We start from the raw sequence: 12,074 nt of genomic DNA on the forward strand, positions 1-12,074 counted from the left end.
CCTGCTTTGCATTAGTGTCCCTTCTACCTAGCAAAGGTTCCCTGCTGTGACTGCTACGGAGTATCTTCACAGCAGGTCTGACCAAGGGGTCATGTGTTCTTTGGGTTCCATGTCTCTAGTTTCTAGTTCTAGTTTTGATCCGACCAACTTCCAGCCAGTGTCATCTTTATCCTAGTAGTTCTTAGCAGACTCCTCTCTGGTCTTGGAGTTTTTCAGTGTTTTTCTTGATCTAAAACATCCCAGTGCTTTTTTTTTTTTTTTTTTTTTGTACTTATAGAACTCTTTTGACTTTCTGTGCCGTCACTTTATTAAGTAGTCTCTTGGTACATGTCTCTTACTGGTTTCCTTCCACAGTTTTTTTTCATGGTTTTGCTGTTCATGGAACGTCCTTACAGTCTGGACTCTCGTTTTTTTCATGGTTTTGCTGTTGATGGAACGTCCTTACAGTCTGGACTCTCATAAGTGACACAGTAACTCTGTTATTTTCTTTTTTATCCTGCCCTATGAGCATGTAGTATTTACAATTATTTTCTCAAGTCTATTGGGAGATCTTTAATTTTGTGTTGACACTTGTGCGTGTAGTAGCTTAAACTCCAAATGGCATGTACTGAATATCTGAAAGAGGTACTTCAGTTTTTACAACAATTCCAAGGTTTACAGCAATCCTGTGTAAAACCACATGACTTAAAATAGAGTCATAAAGAGTATGCACTTATAGTATGTGTGCTTTGTTTGTAAGGTAAATATGTCTGCTTCCTAACTAAACCAAAATGTTCAAAAATGCACTGAGGAATGTAAGCAATGAAAACTGCCTCCATTGTTCAAAAGTTTGAACACCACTGACTGAAAACAAATTCATAACACACATGTAAATGAACAGCAAATACACGTTTGTTCAGCAGTTTGACAACGGGACAGCTGTCTTCTCCGTGTCTCCGTTTATTCGTCGTAGACAGTGGTGTACTGCTTCAAGTGTATGCGTGTCCATTTACTGTAGTATTTGAGTGTAGAGGAGATAACGTTCTTTAATCCCACAATATTTTTATCTCTGTGCTTCACACATACAGAGGGAGAGAGAGGTAGATAGAGACAGAAAGAGTTTACAGCCACAAATAAACCAGACACAGAAGGAGCAGAGGGAGACATAACACACTAACCTGCTCTCCAAGTGGTCGCACGGACCACATGTTGTCCTGGTTTAAAGTCCACCTGTTCCAGAATTGTCTTTTCCGAACACAAAAAAAAACCTCGAACACCTGACACGCGCACGGACACGGAGTCTGAGCAGCACAGACAATCTGACTCGTCGTCTTCTCCTCTCCTTCTGTAACTGAGTAAATGTAGCTAAGAAAACCCTCAACACTCAACTCTCACAAACTCCTCTGCAGGGAAGGGAGGCGGAGGCGGAGCCTTGGAAACTCTGGACCAATTACAGACTGAAGTGTCGCCTTTACTCTTCTCTCATTGGACACAGCAATGTCAAAGCCGTGTCAAACTGGGAGGCGTAATCACGGAGAAAAATACACCCGGCGGCCACGCCCATTGTCTCATTATTTCACACGGGTTTTTTTTTTCTTTTTCGTCATAGTCTCTCCAAAATGTTTTTACACAAATAAAAATGTGTTTCCACTGTCAACAGGCTGTTCATGTAATAATGAATAAGGTAATTACTCAAAATAGGGTATAAAGAAAGAGAAAACTCGGTTACACAATGGCCATAAAGTAAAGTAGGTCATGAGAAGACCTCACAAAACGACCATTCCTAAAGATTTTAACAAAGGAATGACAATAAAAAAATACAAACATTGCTTAATTAAAAAACGAAATATTTAATGGGTCAACTTTTTCACCCCAGATATTGTTTATTTTGTGATTTTTCTTTATTGTTGTTATTCCTGCCCTAACTTTTTATCATCTTGAGGCTTTTGTTTTGATTTTGAACTTGGTTAAGAAAACATTTGGCAACGTCTGTCCGCATTTTTTGCTGACCTCTGGTTAGCCTTTTTACCCAAATGATGTACATTTAATGTTTTTGACATATTTCGCCCACTGCAACTATTATCGGATAGAATAATTGTCATTATGATGACATTAAGTCATAATATATTACACCATAGCTTTCTGTTATGTCACAACTTATTATTATTTAAAAACAGTGTAAATAGTGAGAACATGAGTCATTGAACGTTTTTACAATGAGACAACTATCTCACAATCTCAATAATTATCACAAGCATTCAAAAGGGAAACAATGACTGGAAAATCACACGTGATTTTTTTTTTGACATAATTAGGTTTTTTTAAGAGTTCGTTAGTCAGGGGTTGTGGATTATACACACACACAGTCTGGTTTACATGAGTTGAAAAAACGTCATTTAGACTTTATACACTCTCTAACTCCTAACACTAACCTCAACCATTTCAAATATATGCTCAATCCTAACCCCAACCCTCAACCAACACAGCCGGGATTCCAAATGTAACATTCGAACTAAATGTCCCCACAAGGACAAGAATACCAATAAATGTCCTCACAACTATGCCTGTACCTTGACGCGCACACACGCCAAGAAACGCTGGTTGTCATAGAGATCTCTTGCTCTATCTATTGGAAAAACTGAGGTACTGCACCCGTTTCTCACATGGCCCAATCATTTCCTTCACATCTGCATACAACATCGTGCTAGGGACTTTGTCCTGTAATCCATCACCACAAACATGTAATGATCGAATGATTAGAGACACACTGCTGGACCACACCTACAGTCCAGGTGAATAATGTATACATGAAGCAGGAAGACAGAGCTGATCCATACAGTAAAGAAATCTTACTAAAACAGAACACTGAATAAAATATTAAATCGCTCCTGTATGTGTCTGGGACATTTTCCCTCTCCACTGACACTGACATACAGTATGTAACATCGCCATAATTTATAAAGCTGTAACTAAATTGATCATTTCACACATATCTAATGATCACTTATGTTGTTATGACTATGGTAAGTCACTTACTTTTGTTAGGTTACGACAAAAGTTAAGTTAGGTTTGTTCCTTCTGTTGTCCCTGAAACAGTTCTTTTTTTTCTCTGTCTGCGTTCTGTAAACATATGTGATACCTGCTGTGATCATAGCCACAACTGTTGTCAGCTCAGGGCCATCAGATATTGTTTGTCTTGTCTGACAATAAATGTGAACACACACACACACAGAAACTCACCAGATGTGATGAAAAAGGTGGAGGAGACCCTGTGAAAGTCAGCAGTGTCCAGTGTGTTGTTTCGGTCCCAGCTACTATCTCCCTCTCTTCCTCCCCCTTCTCTCTCTCTCACACACATCACCATCCCCTTGTCATAAAGGAGACCATAGTCATATCTGATAAACACAGGGCAAAGAGCAGCGATAGCAGCATTGGAAACAGTGGGTTCACATCAGCGCAATAAAGAAATTAAACACGCCGCAGCTCGAATGCCAACAAAACAGACGTCGTAGGATAACGACGGAGTAATTCCTACTCTAGTACTGGTTATGATTTTACCTGCTGTGTTTGAATTAAAGATGAAAGGCCGCAGTACGTCCAAGAACAAGGACTTGAAGGAATTTCACGTCTTCATGTCCAGGAGCTTAACTGAACATATGACTCACATTTGAGGATTTTTTTTATAGCAATTATTCTGTAAATACAGGAATTAATTGTCCAATCCTACTGCCAGGAAAATACCAAAAGTATCTTTTTAAAAAAAACTTTTACTAGTGTAACAACACTATTTAGAGCAGCTGTTCTCAGTTCTTTCACCATGTACCACCAAAGAAAATATTTGTCTCTCCCAGTATCACAATACATGTGAATATAAAGTACAGCACCAGGCTAATACTGCTCAGTAAAAACCAGAATACGAACAAAATAATTTATTCCTAATAAAATTATTAGCCAAAGACACACTTTACAACGAGGCAACAATACAACTGGACCTAATTTCTACCTATTCAAGTACTATTTTTATTTAAACAGTATTTAACAACTAATTCACCTACATCTACACGTCAATTTACTCCTTCACAATTTGCCAACATGTTAAATAAAAGAAATTACGTCCGCACGTACCACTAGGGGCAGTCAAGGTACCACCAATAGTATGTGAAGAGAATGACCTCAAGACTGTAGTGTAACAACAGCAATAATAATTGTTAAAGACGAGGTTCACCAAATTACATGTGTGAATATATGTGTATATAAACATATATATATACATATATAAATATACATACATATATATATATATATTCTGCTATATCATATTGAACCTTAGAGGCACAATATACAAGGAGGGGTCTTGCTCTTGTAGGCTATACTCAAAGCCAGTATATTAAATTTGGATTCACAGCACACATACTACTCTAACTCAGGGTTTTTTTTTTTTTTTATTCCAACCTCGGTGTATTTTTAACGTTTCTTCATGTGGTACAGGCTTTGAGTTACAATGTCTGAGCTGGAAAAACTTCTCACCGATACACTTTATTACCTGCAGATGGCGCTACAGCTCTGGCTGATCAAAGACTCCCTCCTGCCCTCCTCCACTCACTCCATCAACCTCCCTGACTGTTGTTTGGCGCACTGAGAGTCAGGACGCGCACACCCGACGCATCACAACCTGAGGTCCCAGGTCTGGAGAGCAGCATCCTGGAATTCTGATTTTTCCCTGACTCTATGAATTTCAAGATTATGTTGACAACACGTCGATGCCTCGTGTTTGTTGTGACTTTTGCCAAACTCTCTCCCTTCCGCCACACAGCGCTGGTGTTCGTTTTGGTGGTGGTTTATCCGTTTGTGTTTGGTTGAGCATGCCGCAGGTGTCCCTGTCTGAACTGATGTCTGCTGCTGGTGTGACTGCTGCTGAGGCTGGTGCTGATGCTGCAGCGGCATCTTCACGACTCTGTCTCTGTGTGTGACTCACTGTGACCACAAACATCCCGCCTCCAGGTCCTCTGTTACCTCTGCTCTGACGCTGAGATTCACGGATCTGCGCTCTATAGGTGAGAGACAGAGAGTGAAACAGAAGTAAAAGGAGTTAGAATTTTGGTCTGTTAATATCTTAATCGGGTATAAAAAAAGAAAGAAAGAAAAAACAAAACAAATGAAAATACGCGGTGTTGCTCTGAAGAAGTGTTCGTTCGCTGCGGAGTGAATCTTTGACAGAGAACTCGTTGCGCGCCGGTTCATCCCTGGAGTTGGACCAGGATCATGGCAGGAAAGTCCGGAGCCAAGGGGCCTCGGAAGTCCCAGTACCACTTAGGGTCAGATCTGACCCCGTAAATAAACAGCATGCCCTTTTGGCCCAACCGCTCTGAGTGTCTCTCCCACGGTAACTGCAGCTGGGAGAAGATCCAGAACGACAGCAACATCAGCTGGAGTCCAGAGGACCTTCCTCCTCTTAACTACTACTCTATCCCCCTCCTCACGGTCATCACCGTTGCCTGCACGCTGCTCTTTCTGGTCGGGATGCCCGGTAACGTCATGACCATCTTGGTGGTCAGCAAATACCGGGACATGCGCACGACCACCAACCTGTACCTGTGCAGCATGGCCGTGTCGGACCTCCTCATCTTCCTCTGCATGCCCCTGGACCTGTACCGCATGTGGAGGTACAGGCCGTGGCTTCTGGGGGACGCGCTGTGTAAACTCTTTCAGTTCGTGTCAGAATCGTGCACCTACTCCACCATCCTCAGCATCACCGCGCTCTCAGTGGAGAGATACCTGGCTATCTGCTTCCCACTGCGCGCCAAGGCTCTGGTGACCAAACGCAGGGTCCGCGCCCTCATCCTCCTGCTGTGGACCGTGTCTCTGCTGAGCGCAGGGCCCGTGTTCGTCATGGTGGGAGTGGAGAGGGACGGTACAGGCATGGAGCCACTGAACTTCACGCTGGACGTCAACGAGACTGACTTGTACCCGGAGATTGGAGACACCAGAGAGTGTAAGATGACGCACTACGCCGTGGAGTCGGGGCTGATGGAAGCCATGGTTTGGCTGAGCTCCGTCTTCTTCTTCATGCCAGTCTTCTGTCTCACGGTCCTCTACAGTCTGATAGGGCGGAGGCTGTGGCAGAGACACCGGGAGACGAACATCAGATCCCGCGTCTCCTACAGAGACAAGAGCAACAGGCAGACCATCAAGATGCTGGGTGAGTTTGGAGCGCGCGTAATTACGCACGGCCACCCGGTCAGAGACAACGGTACCAGGCAGAAAGGATTCGGAACACAGCTTGAAAAACATGTTTAAAAAACTCAACAAAAATATATATAAAACGTCACAAGTATGTATTAATGACCGATTTATCGCCTGGAGCACAAACCACAGACGTGCGTTAACATAATATTTCCCAATACTTCAGTTGTTTTAGAGCAGGTTTTATTACTGAACTTATTTTACGCATATCATTTTACGTACAATTGTTCAAGTATCCCATACACTTGGCTACCAGCCAACCTGATTCTAAAAGAAAGGGGGGGAAAATCTTTAAAATAAAATTAATATCTATCAGTTAGTAATGTACACAAGCTGCCAGATATTAAAACAAACATTGAATTAATGAGTGTTTTCGGGTTTAATTTGAAAAACACTGTAATGGAGGTTCCTCTACCATTATTTTTTGGGTGGAAACATCCTGGTCAGTCACTGGGGTTTCTAGAAACAGGTTTTGTGTCCTGTGGTTTTGGACAGTTTTTACGCTCAGGGTATGGAAACATGTTTTTGTACCTCACAGAAGCAAAAAGATTTAAACGTGAAGAACTTGAGTGTCTAATTTCATGGTGTTCTGCTCGTCTCCCGCTCTCGCCCCCCTCCAGTGGTGGTGGTCCTGGCTTTTGTCCTGTGTTGGCTGCCCTTCCACGTGGGTCGCTACCTTCAGTTTCGCTCCCTGGACGCTCCGTCCCCTTTTCTGTCTCTGTTGTCAGAGTACTGCAGCTTGGTGTCCGTGGTCCTCTTCTATCTGAGTGCCGCCATCAACCCCATCCTCTACAACACCATGTCCTGGAAGTACAGGGTCGCGGCCGCTCGTCTCTTCGGCCTGGCCGACAACCAACCGCCACGAGGACGGACAGTGACCGCCAGCTCTGTGAAGGGAGACGGGTTGAATGTGTGGACGGAGTCCACAGTCAGCTTCTGAAATATAGTCAAATGTAACATCAGTCCATAAGAAGACTTTTTATTGTTGTTTCTGATTATTATTTCGGGGTCTCAAATTACACGTACCGTTTTTTTCCGTACTAAGTCGCAGCAGCCAAAAAACACATAATGAAGAAGAAAAAACATATATATAAGTCGCTCCGGTGTAAAAGTCGCACCAGTGCCCTCTAGAGGCTGTCAGTATGAAAATAATAAGTAAATGTTCAGTGGTACAGGAGTAGCAGATACTGGTTCACAAGCCTAAAGTGCCCTCTAGTGGCTGTCAATGTGACAATAAAAAGCATGTGAAATTGTATATTTTAATATATAAGTCGCAAACCCAGCCGAAGGATGAAAAAAAGTGCGACTTATAGTCAGAAACATACGGTAATCACCGTGAACACAGATGCACACTACAATTAAAAAAAAAAAAAACATGAACACAGATGGGCAGCACACTGCAATTAAAAAAAAAAACTTAAAAACTCCAACAACTATCCTACACTTATTTGCCTGATAACAGCCTATTTTGACTCGTCTCTTAATTAGCCTATGAAATTAGCCATTTATCTTTCATACACAGGGAAACACTACCACCAAGTGGCTTACCATGTGAAGTGCAACTATACTGTATATGTTAAGCTGTGAGCCAGTGCTGCAACTCATCTTTTTCCCAGGACAGTAACAGCATCACTGGCTTCAGTTCACCCCTGTTTTCTTGGTGTAGCATTTCTGGGTCAACATGGGGTCAACCTCTGGGCTACATGGGTACAGAGTGGGCCTGGATTTGGACTAGACAAACTGTGTAGGCCACATGTGGTTACATACACAGAGGCCAAGCGCTAATTCTAGCTGGGGAAAGTGGGTAAAAAAGAAGCTGAGCTCAAAATGTCTCTGTTTCTTTTTTGTAAATATTTGTTTTATTTTAGCTCTAAAAGATTGTTACGTGTGAAACCAGAAGAGCAGGGAAATACTCGAATGAAACTTTACACACAAACAGACACGAACAGCTGCCTTATACTGTATACTTAACCTCTGGATGACAAAGAAAGCACTGTAGAATTTATGACACTGCTCTCTGGCCTGAGGGCTGAAGTGCAGAGAATGTGTGTGTGTGTTTGTGTGTGTTTGTTTGTGTGTGTGTGTATAAGTAGAGAAAGTGTGTCAGTATGCAGGCAAAGAGAGACAAAATATTTGTGGATTATTCGTCAGATGTTACTACTTAAGTGTGTGATGTGTTATGTCATGTTTTTTTGGGGGGAAACTTACAGTTTGTCGTTGCAGCTGCCAACATGAATCAGTCCCACTGTCTGACCCTACAATCCCTATCAGTCAGTCTGTATTAACTACCCACCATTTTTTTTGTTGGACCCCAAATAGCAACACCTTGGGGTAAAACAGTAGAAATAGCTCACAATTATCCAGATATGAGTAATGCTAATGAAGATTATGTTCAAGTTAATCAACGTTTAGGCCAATTATCCAACCTTTAGCGATATGTCAGCCAAATATTAGATAAAAATAATCCTAGAAATGGGCTACTGTATATAAAGAGACCTTAATTGTGTAGTCTTAATGAATAAATAAGTAAAAGTAGAATCAAGAAAAGATAAACGTGAGTCAAAATAATAGCTAAATGTGAAAGTCAAGATAAGATAAGATGAGTCAAAATAATAGCTAAATGTGAAATGCCCACAAATTTGTAAAAAAAAAGAGAGAAAACTCAATCAAAAACTCAACCCAAAAATATTACATTGTTTAAAAAATAAGCTTAAAAAGATACTGTAATTTCTATAATACAATTTAGCCCAAAATGGATAAATGGTAGCTGCAATTTAATGAATCAACTTAGCATAAACAGAACCAAAAAAAAGCTCTATGTAACCAAAGACTGGTCATAAAATGTGATTAATAAAACTATGCTCTTTTTGACCAAATTAAAAATATCTACGCTAAGAGGTAGCTAAAAGCTTGATACAAATGTTGGCCAAGATGATAGCTCAAAGTTATCTTACGATTTTAAGGGATTAGCTAAAACTGCACGCCAAAAACAAGTCCACTGTCTTAGAGAACTTGTTTTTGTCTTGCACCACTTTCACATACTTCTCTGCCACTCCTGACTTTCTTGTTATTATTATGCAGTAGAAGCAGCCGGATTAAACCTACTTTTTACATTTCAAATGTTCATCCTGATCCTGAAACAAACAAAGTGTAAGTCTGTAAGTGATGTCACTAAAGTTGCTTTAATTTGTAAATACGTAGATAGTTTGTACTGTGATGTTGTCCACCTACAGCCAAAACGAACACACTGGAGGTCAAAGCATGACCTCCAGGCTCTGATGAATGTATCTGTACACAATGATGTCATAAAGTTCTTTTTATGGATATACAAGATTTTTTTAAAAAAAATAAATGCTTGTAAATATTTCCGCTTGTTAAACTATTGGATAAAGTTAAAGAAATGTCAATTCTCCTTGACTTTTATTGCCATCATCAACAAAACCTGAGAATTACCAACTTCACTGGTAAACACAGAGCAACACTGCCGTGAAATGGCTCACGATTTAGCCAACGGGTCTGATGACTACATTAATCCCAGTGACCCACAATGAGGTCACCACCCACCTTTTGGGAAACTCATTATTTTTACTCTGACCAGATCCACGTATTCTTTTTTTATCTGACCAAACTGTGTTTATTTAAAAATAAAACAGCGTTTTGTGAGTTTCAATATTACACCATACAATTCAAAATGTAAAAACAACTCAAATTTGACTCATGTATGAAATTAAACAAAACTTATTACCATTGTTTTTTCTCGTTTTAAATCAAATAAAACGTTTTATTATTGTATAATTATTATTGTTTTTTTTTTTTTAAATCTAGAAATGTTTATTTGAGACAAAGTTTGATGTTTGGCATTCTACTCTCAACATCTTTGCTTTACGAAATCATCACTGGAACTCTTCATCTTGACCATGTCTGGAGTCAGACCTGAGTTTTGTGTTCCACAGTTGTAGTCCAGCACCTGGACTGCAGTCGCATTGAGCCGCAACATGCGTGAGGAGGAGGTCAGCCCCCTTTAGCGCCCTCTGCAGGGCTATTTCTTTGTGTTTAACTACCTAAAGAAATACATGAAATGTACAGTATTGTGCCGCTGGTATTTCCTGATGGAGAAGACCGTAGTTCATTCATATGAGACAAAGTGATGCCGACACAATAAAATTGTGCAGTTTCAGTCAGAGTCAGAAAAAATTAAAACATTTATTGGGCATAAATATATTATATATATGCTACCGATACTGTTACGTCTTACATACATAGGGTAGTATTTGCAAAAATCTATACATTAAAATTGATATGGCAGTTTCTTTTTATATAATGCATATGAAATTGTCTAACATTTACAATACAAGAAGAAATGCATGAATTTCTTTTTCTCATTCAAATTCGAAGACCATGACAACATTGGAATGTTTGCTTTTTTGTTTATAATCGTGAGGTAAAAATACGTTTCTCTCTTTTTTTTTTGTCTTGCGTAAAAAATATTTAAATACCTGTGAATCTCTGTGTGTTTGTCAAATCGCCAATCTCTCAGTCAAAATCTCTACTTACTGTAAAAGGTACAAAAAAAAAACATTTGAAAAGGAAATAATATGGTTAGAAGGCACAGATGTGGGGTTGAAATAAAAAAAAGAATAAAAAGAATAATAATAAAAGGTTTATAAAATCACCAGCATTTGAAAAAATAAAGTTGTCATAGAAGCAGGTTAAGGGAGTACCTTCTCCAGGAACACAGTCAGCCTCAGACAATAGTGGCCTGAATTTGTCAGAACACGAGGCAAACCTCTGCTCTCCCTCTCTCTGGGCCATTAAAGGAGAAATCTGTCTGTTCTCAACACAAAACACTCTTATCTGAAAACACCGAGAAATGTATTCGGTCCAGCGTAAAGAGTGAATGCAGCCTGGTTTTCATAAAGTAAAACTATAGTAGGGAAACAGATCCCTTAGCGTCATAGATAGCTCAAAATATCACAACACGCGATGTGCAACATGAATGGCTTACGTTAAGGCAACAATGTGCATGTTTAATTTACCCACAGATCGTTGTTCACATCAGTCTCATCTGACTGGGTCTCAACTGGCACCACTACACTGTGCTGTGGTCCAAAAAGTAAAGCTCCGCCCACAAGACGTTGATGTCTGGAGAAACAGGATGTACTTTCAGCACTTTGCTGTATCCTATCCTATCTATCCTGGTGGTTGCCCGTGGCAACTTCTTACACAGGTGATATTTGGGCAGCCGTCAGGACTGGCATTACATTTACAGAAAAAACATGAATGTGACAGTTACAAGCCTCCACCACAAGGGACAAAATGTTCATAACATACATGGTTTCATGTTGCAGTGTACTAGTAATGCTATTTTGAGCAAAAAAACAGTTTCAACAATCTGCCCCCAAGGTTTACCCTGATTACAGTCAGTCAAGAGCTAGGAAACTCTGGACATCCAGGTCTAAACTGGACCATATCTTCTGTTGTTCTACCCAAAGAACTTTTGTACACAGAACCATAAACGATTCTGTTGAAAACAGACGGGTTTCTTCACTAAGGCTTGTAAAAAGGGATTAAAGGGTCTACTCTTGGGCAACAAAACCAACTACATGGTGTTTAAAGGACTGGACGCCAACAGGCTCAGGTGTGAGAAAATCTAGGAAAAAGGGGGTCACCGTACTTCCCAGGAACACATCGGTACTTCTGGTGTTATCCAGGAAGCAGGGCGCCTGATTGGAGAAGCACAGAATCATGCTCCTGTAATGTCAAAGTCACAGTGACCGACGCCCATGACCGGTCAATGCCAATGAAAGTGACAGATGGAGTTGGCAGTAGTGTTTAGAACAGAGCGGGTGGGG

General features: G+C 40.5%; 2 protein-coding genes across 2 annotated transcripts in view; one reads left to right on the forward strand and one right to left on the reverse strand.

Moving 5' to 3' along the window:
* LOC103378976 (phospholipase D1-like) overlaps positions 1 to 1,380 on the reverse strand; it is a 26,584-nt gene extending 25,204 nt beyond the window's left edge. The window contains exon 1 of the mRNA XM_017042105.2: positions 1,158 to 1,380. The gene's annotated coding sequence lies outside the window, so the exon portion shown is untranslated. The remainder of the gene's footprint in view (positions 1 to 1,157) is intronic.
* Positions 1,381 to 4,298: 2,918 nt separating this feature from the next.
* On the forward strand, positions 4,299 to 7,382 carry ghsra (growth hormone secretagogue receptor a). The gene is made up of 2 exons (XM_008310310.3): positions 4,299 to 6,178; positions 6,843 to 7,382. The coding sequence occupies exons 1-2, from the start codon at positions 5,323 to 5,325 to the stop codon at positions 7,160 to 7,162; spliced, it is 1,176 nt and encodes a 391-aa protein (XP_008308532.1). The 5' UTR covers positions 4,299 to 5,322; the 3' UTR covers positions 7,163 to 7,382.
* Positions 7,383 to 12,074: the final 4,692 nt, after the last annotated feature.

Source organism: Cynoglossus semilaevis, chromosome 1 (assembly GCF_000523025.1).
Source record: "Cynoglossus semilaevis isolate Cse_v1.0 chromosome 1, Cse_v1.0, whole genome shotgun sequence".
Taxonomy (NCBI): Eukaryota; Metazoa; Chordata; class Actinopteri; order Pleuronectiformes; family Cynoglossidae; genus Cynoglossus; species Cynoglossus semilaevis.

Bases quoted from the DNA above. Each gene is read 5' to 3' on its own strand.
- ghsra (XM_008310310.3), top strand. From the start codon at position 5,323: ATGCCCTTTTGGCCCAACCGCTCTGAGTGTCTCTCCCACGGTAACTGC. The intron at 6,179-6,842 runs GTGAGTTTGGAG...GCCCCCCTCCAG, and splicing joins GCAGACCATCAAGATGCTGG to TGGTGGTGGTCCTGGCTTTT.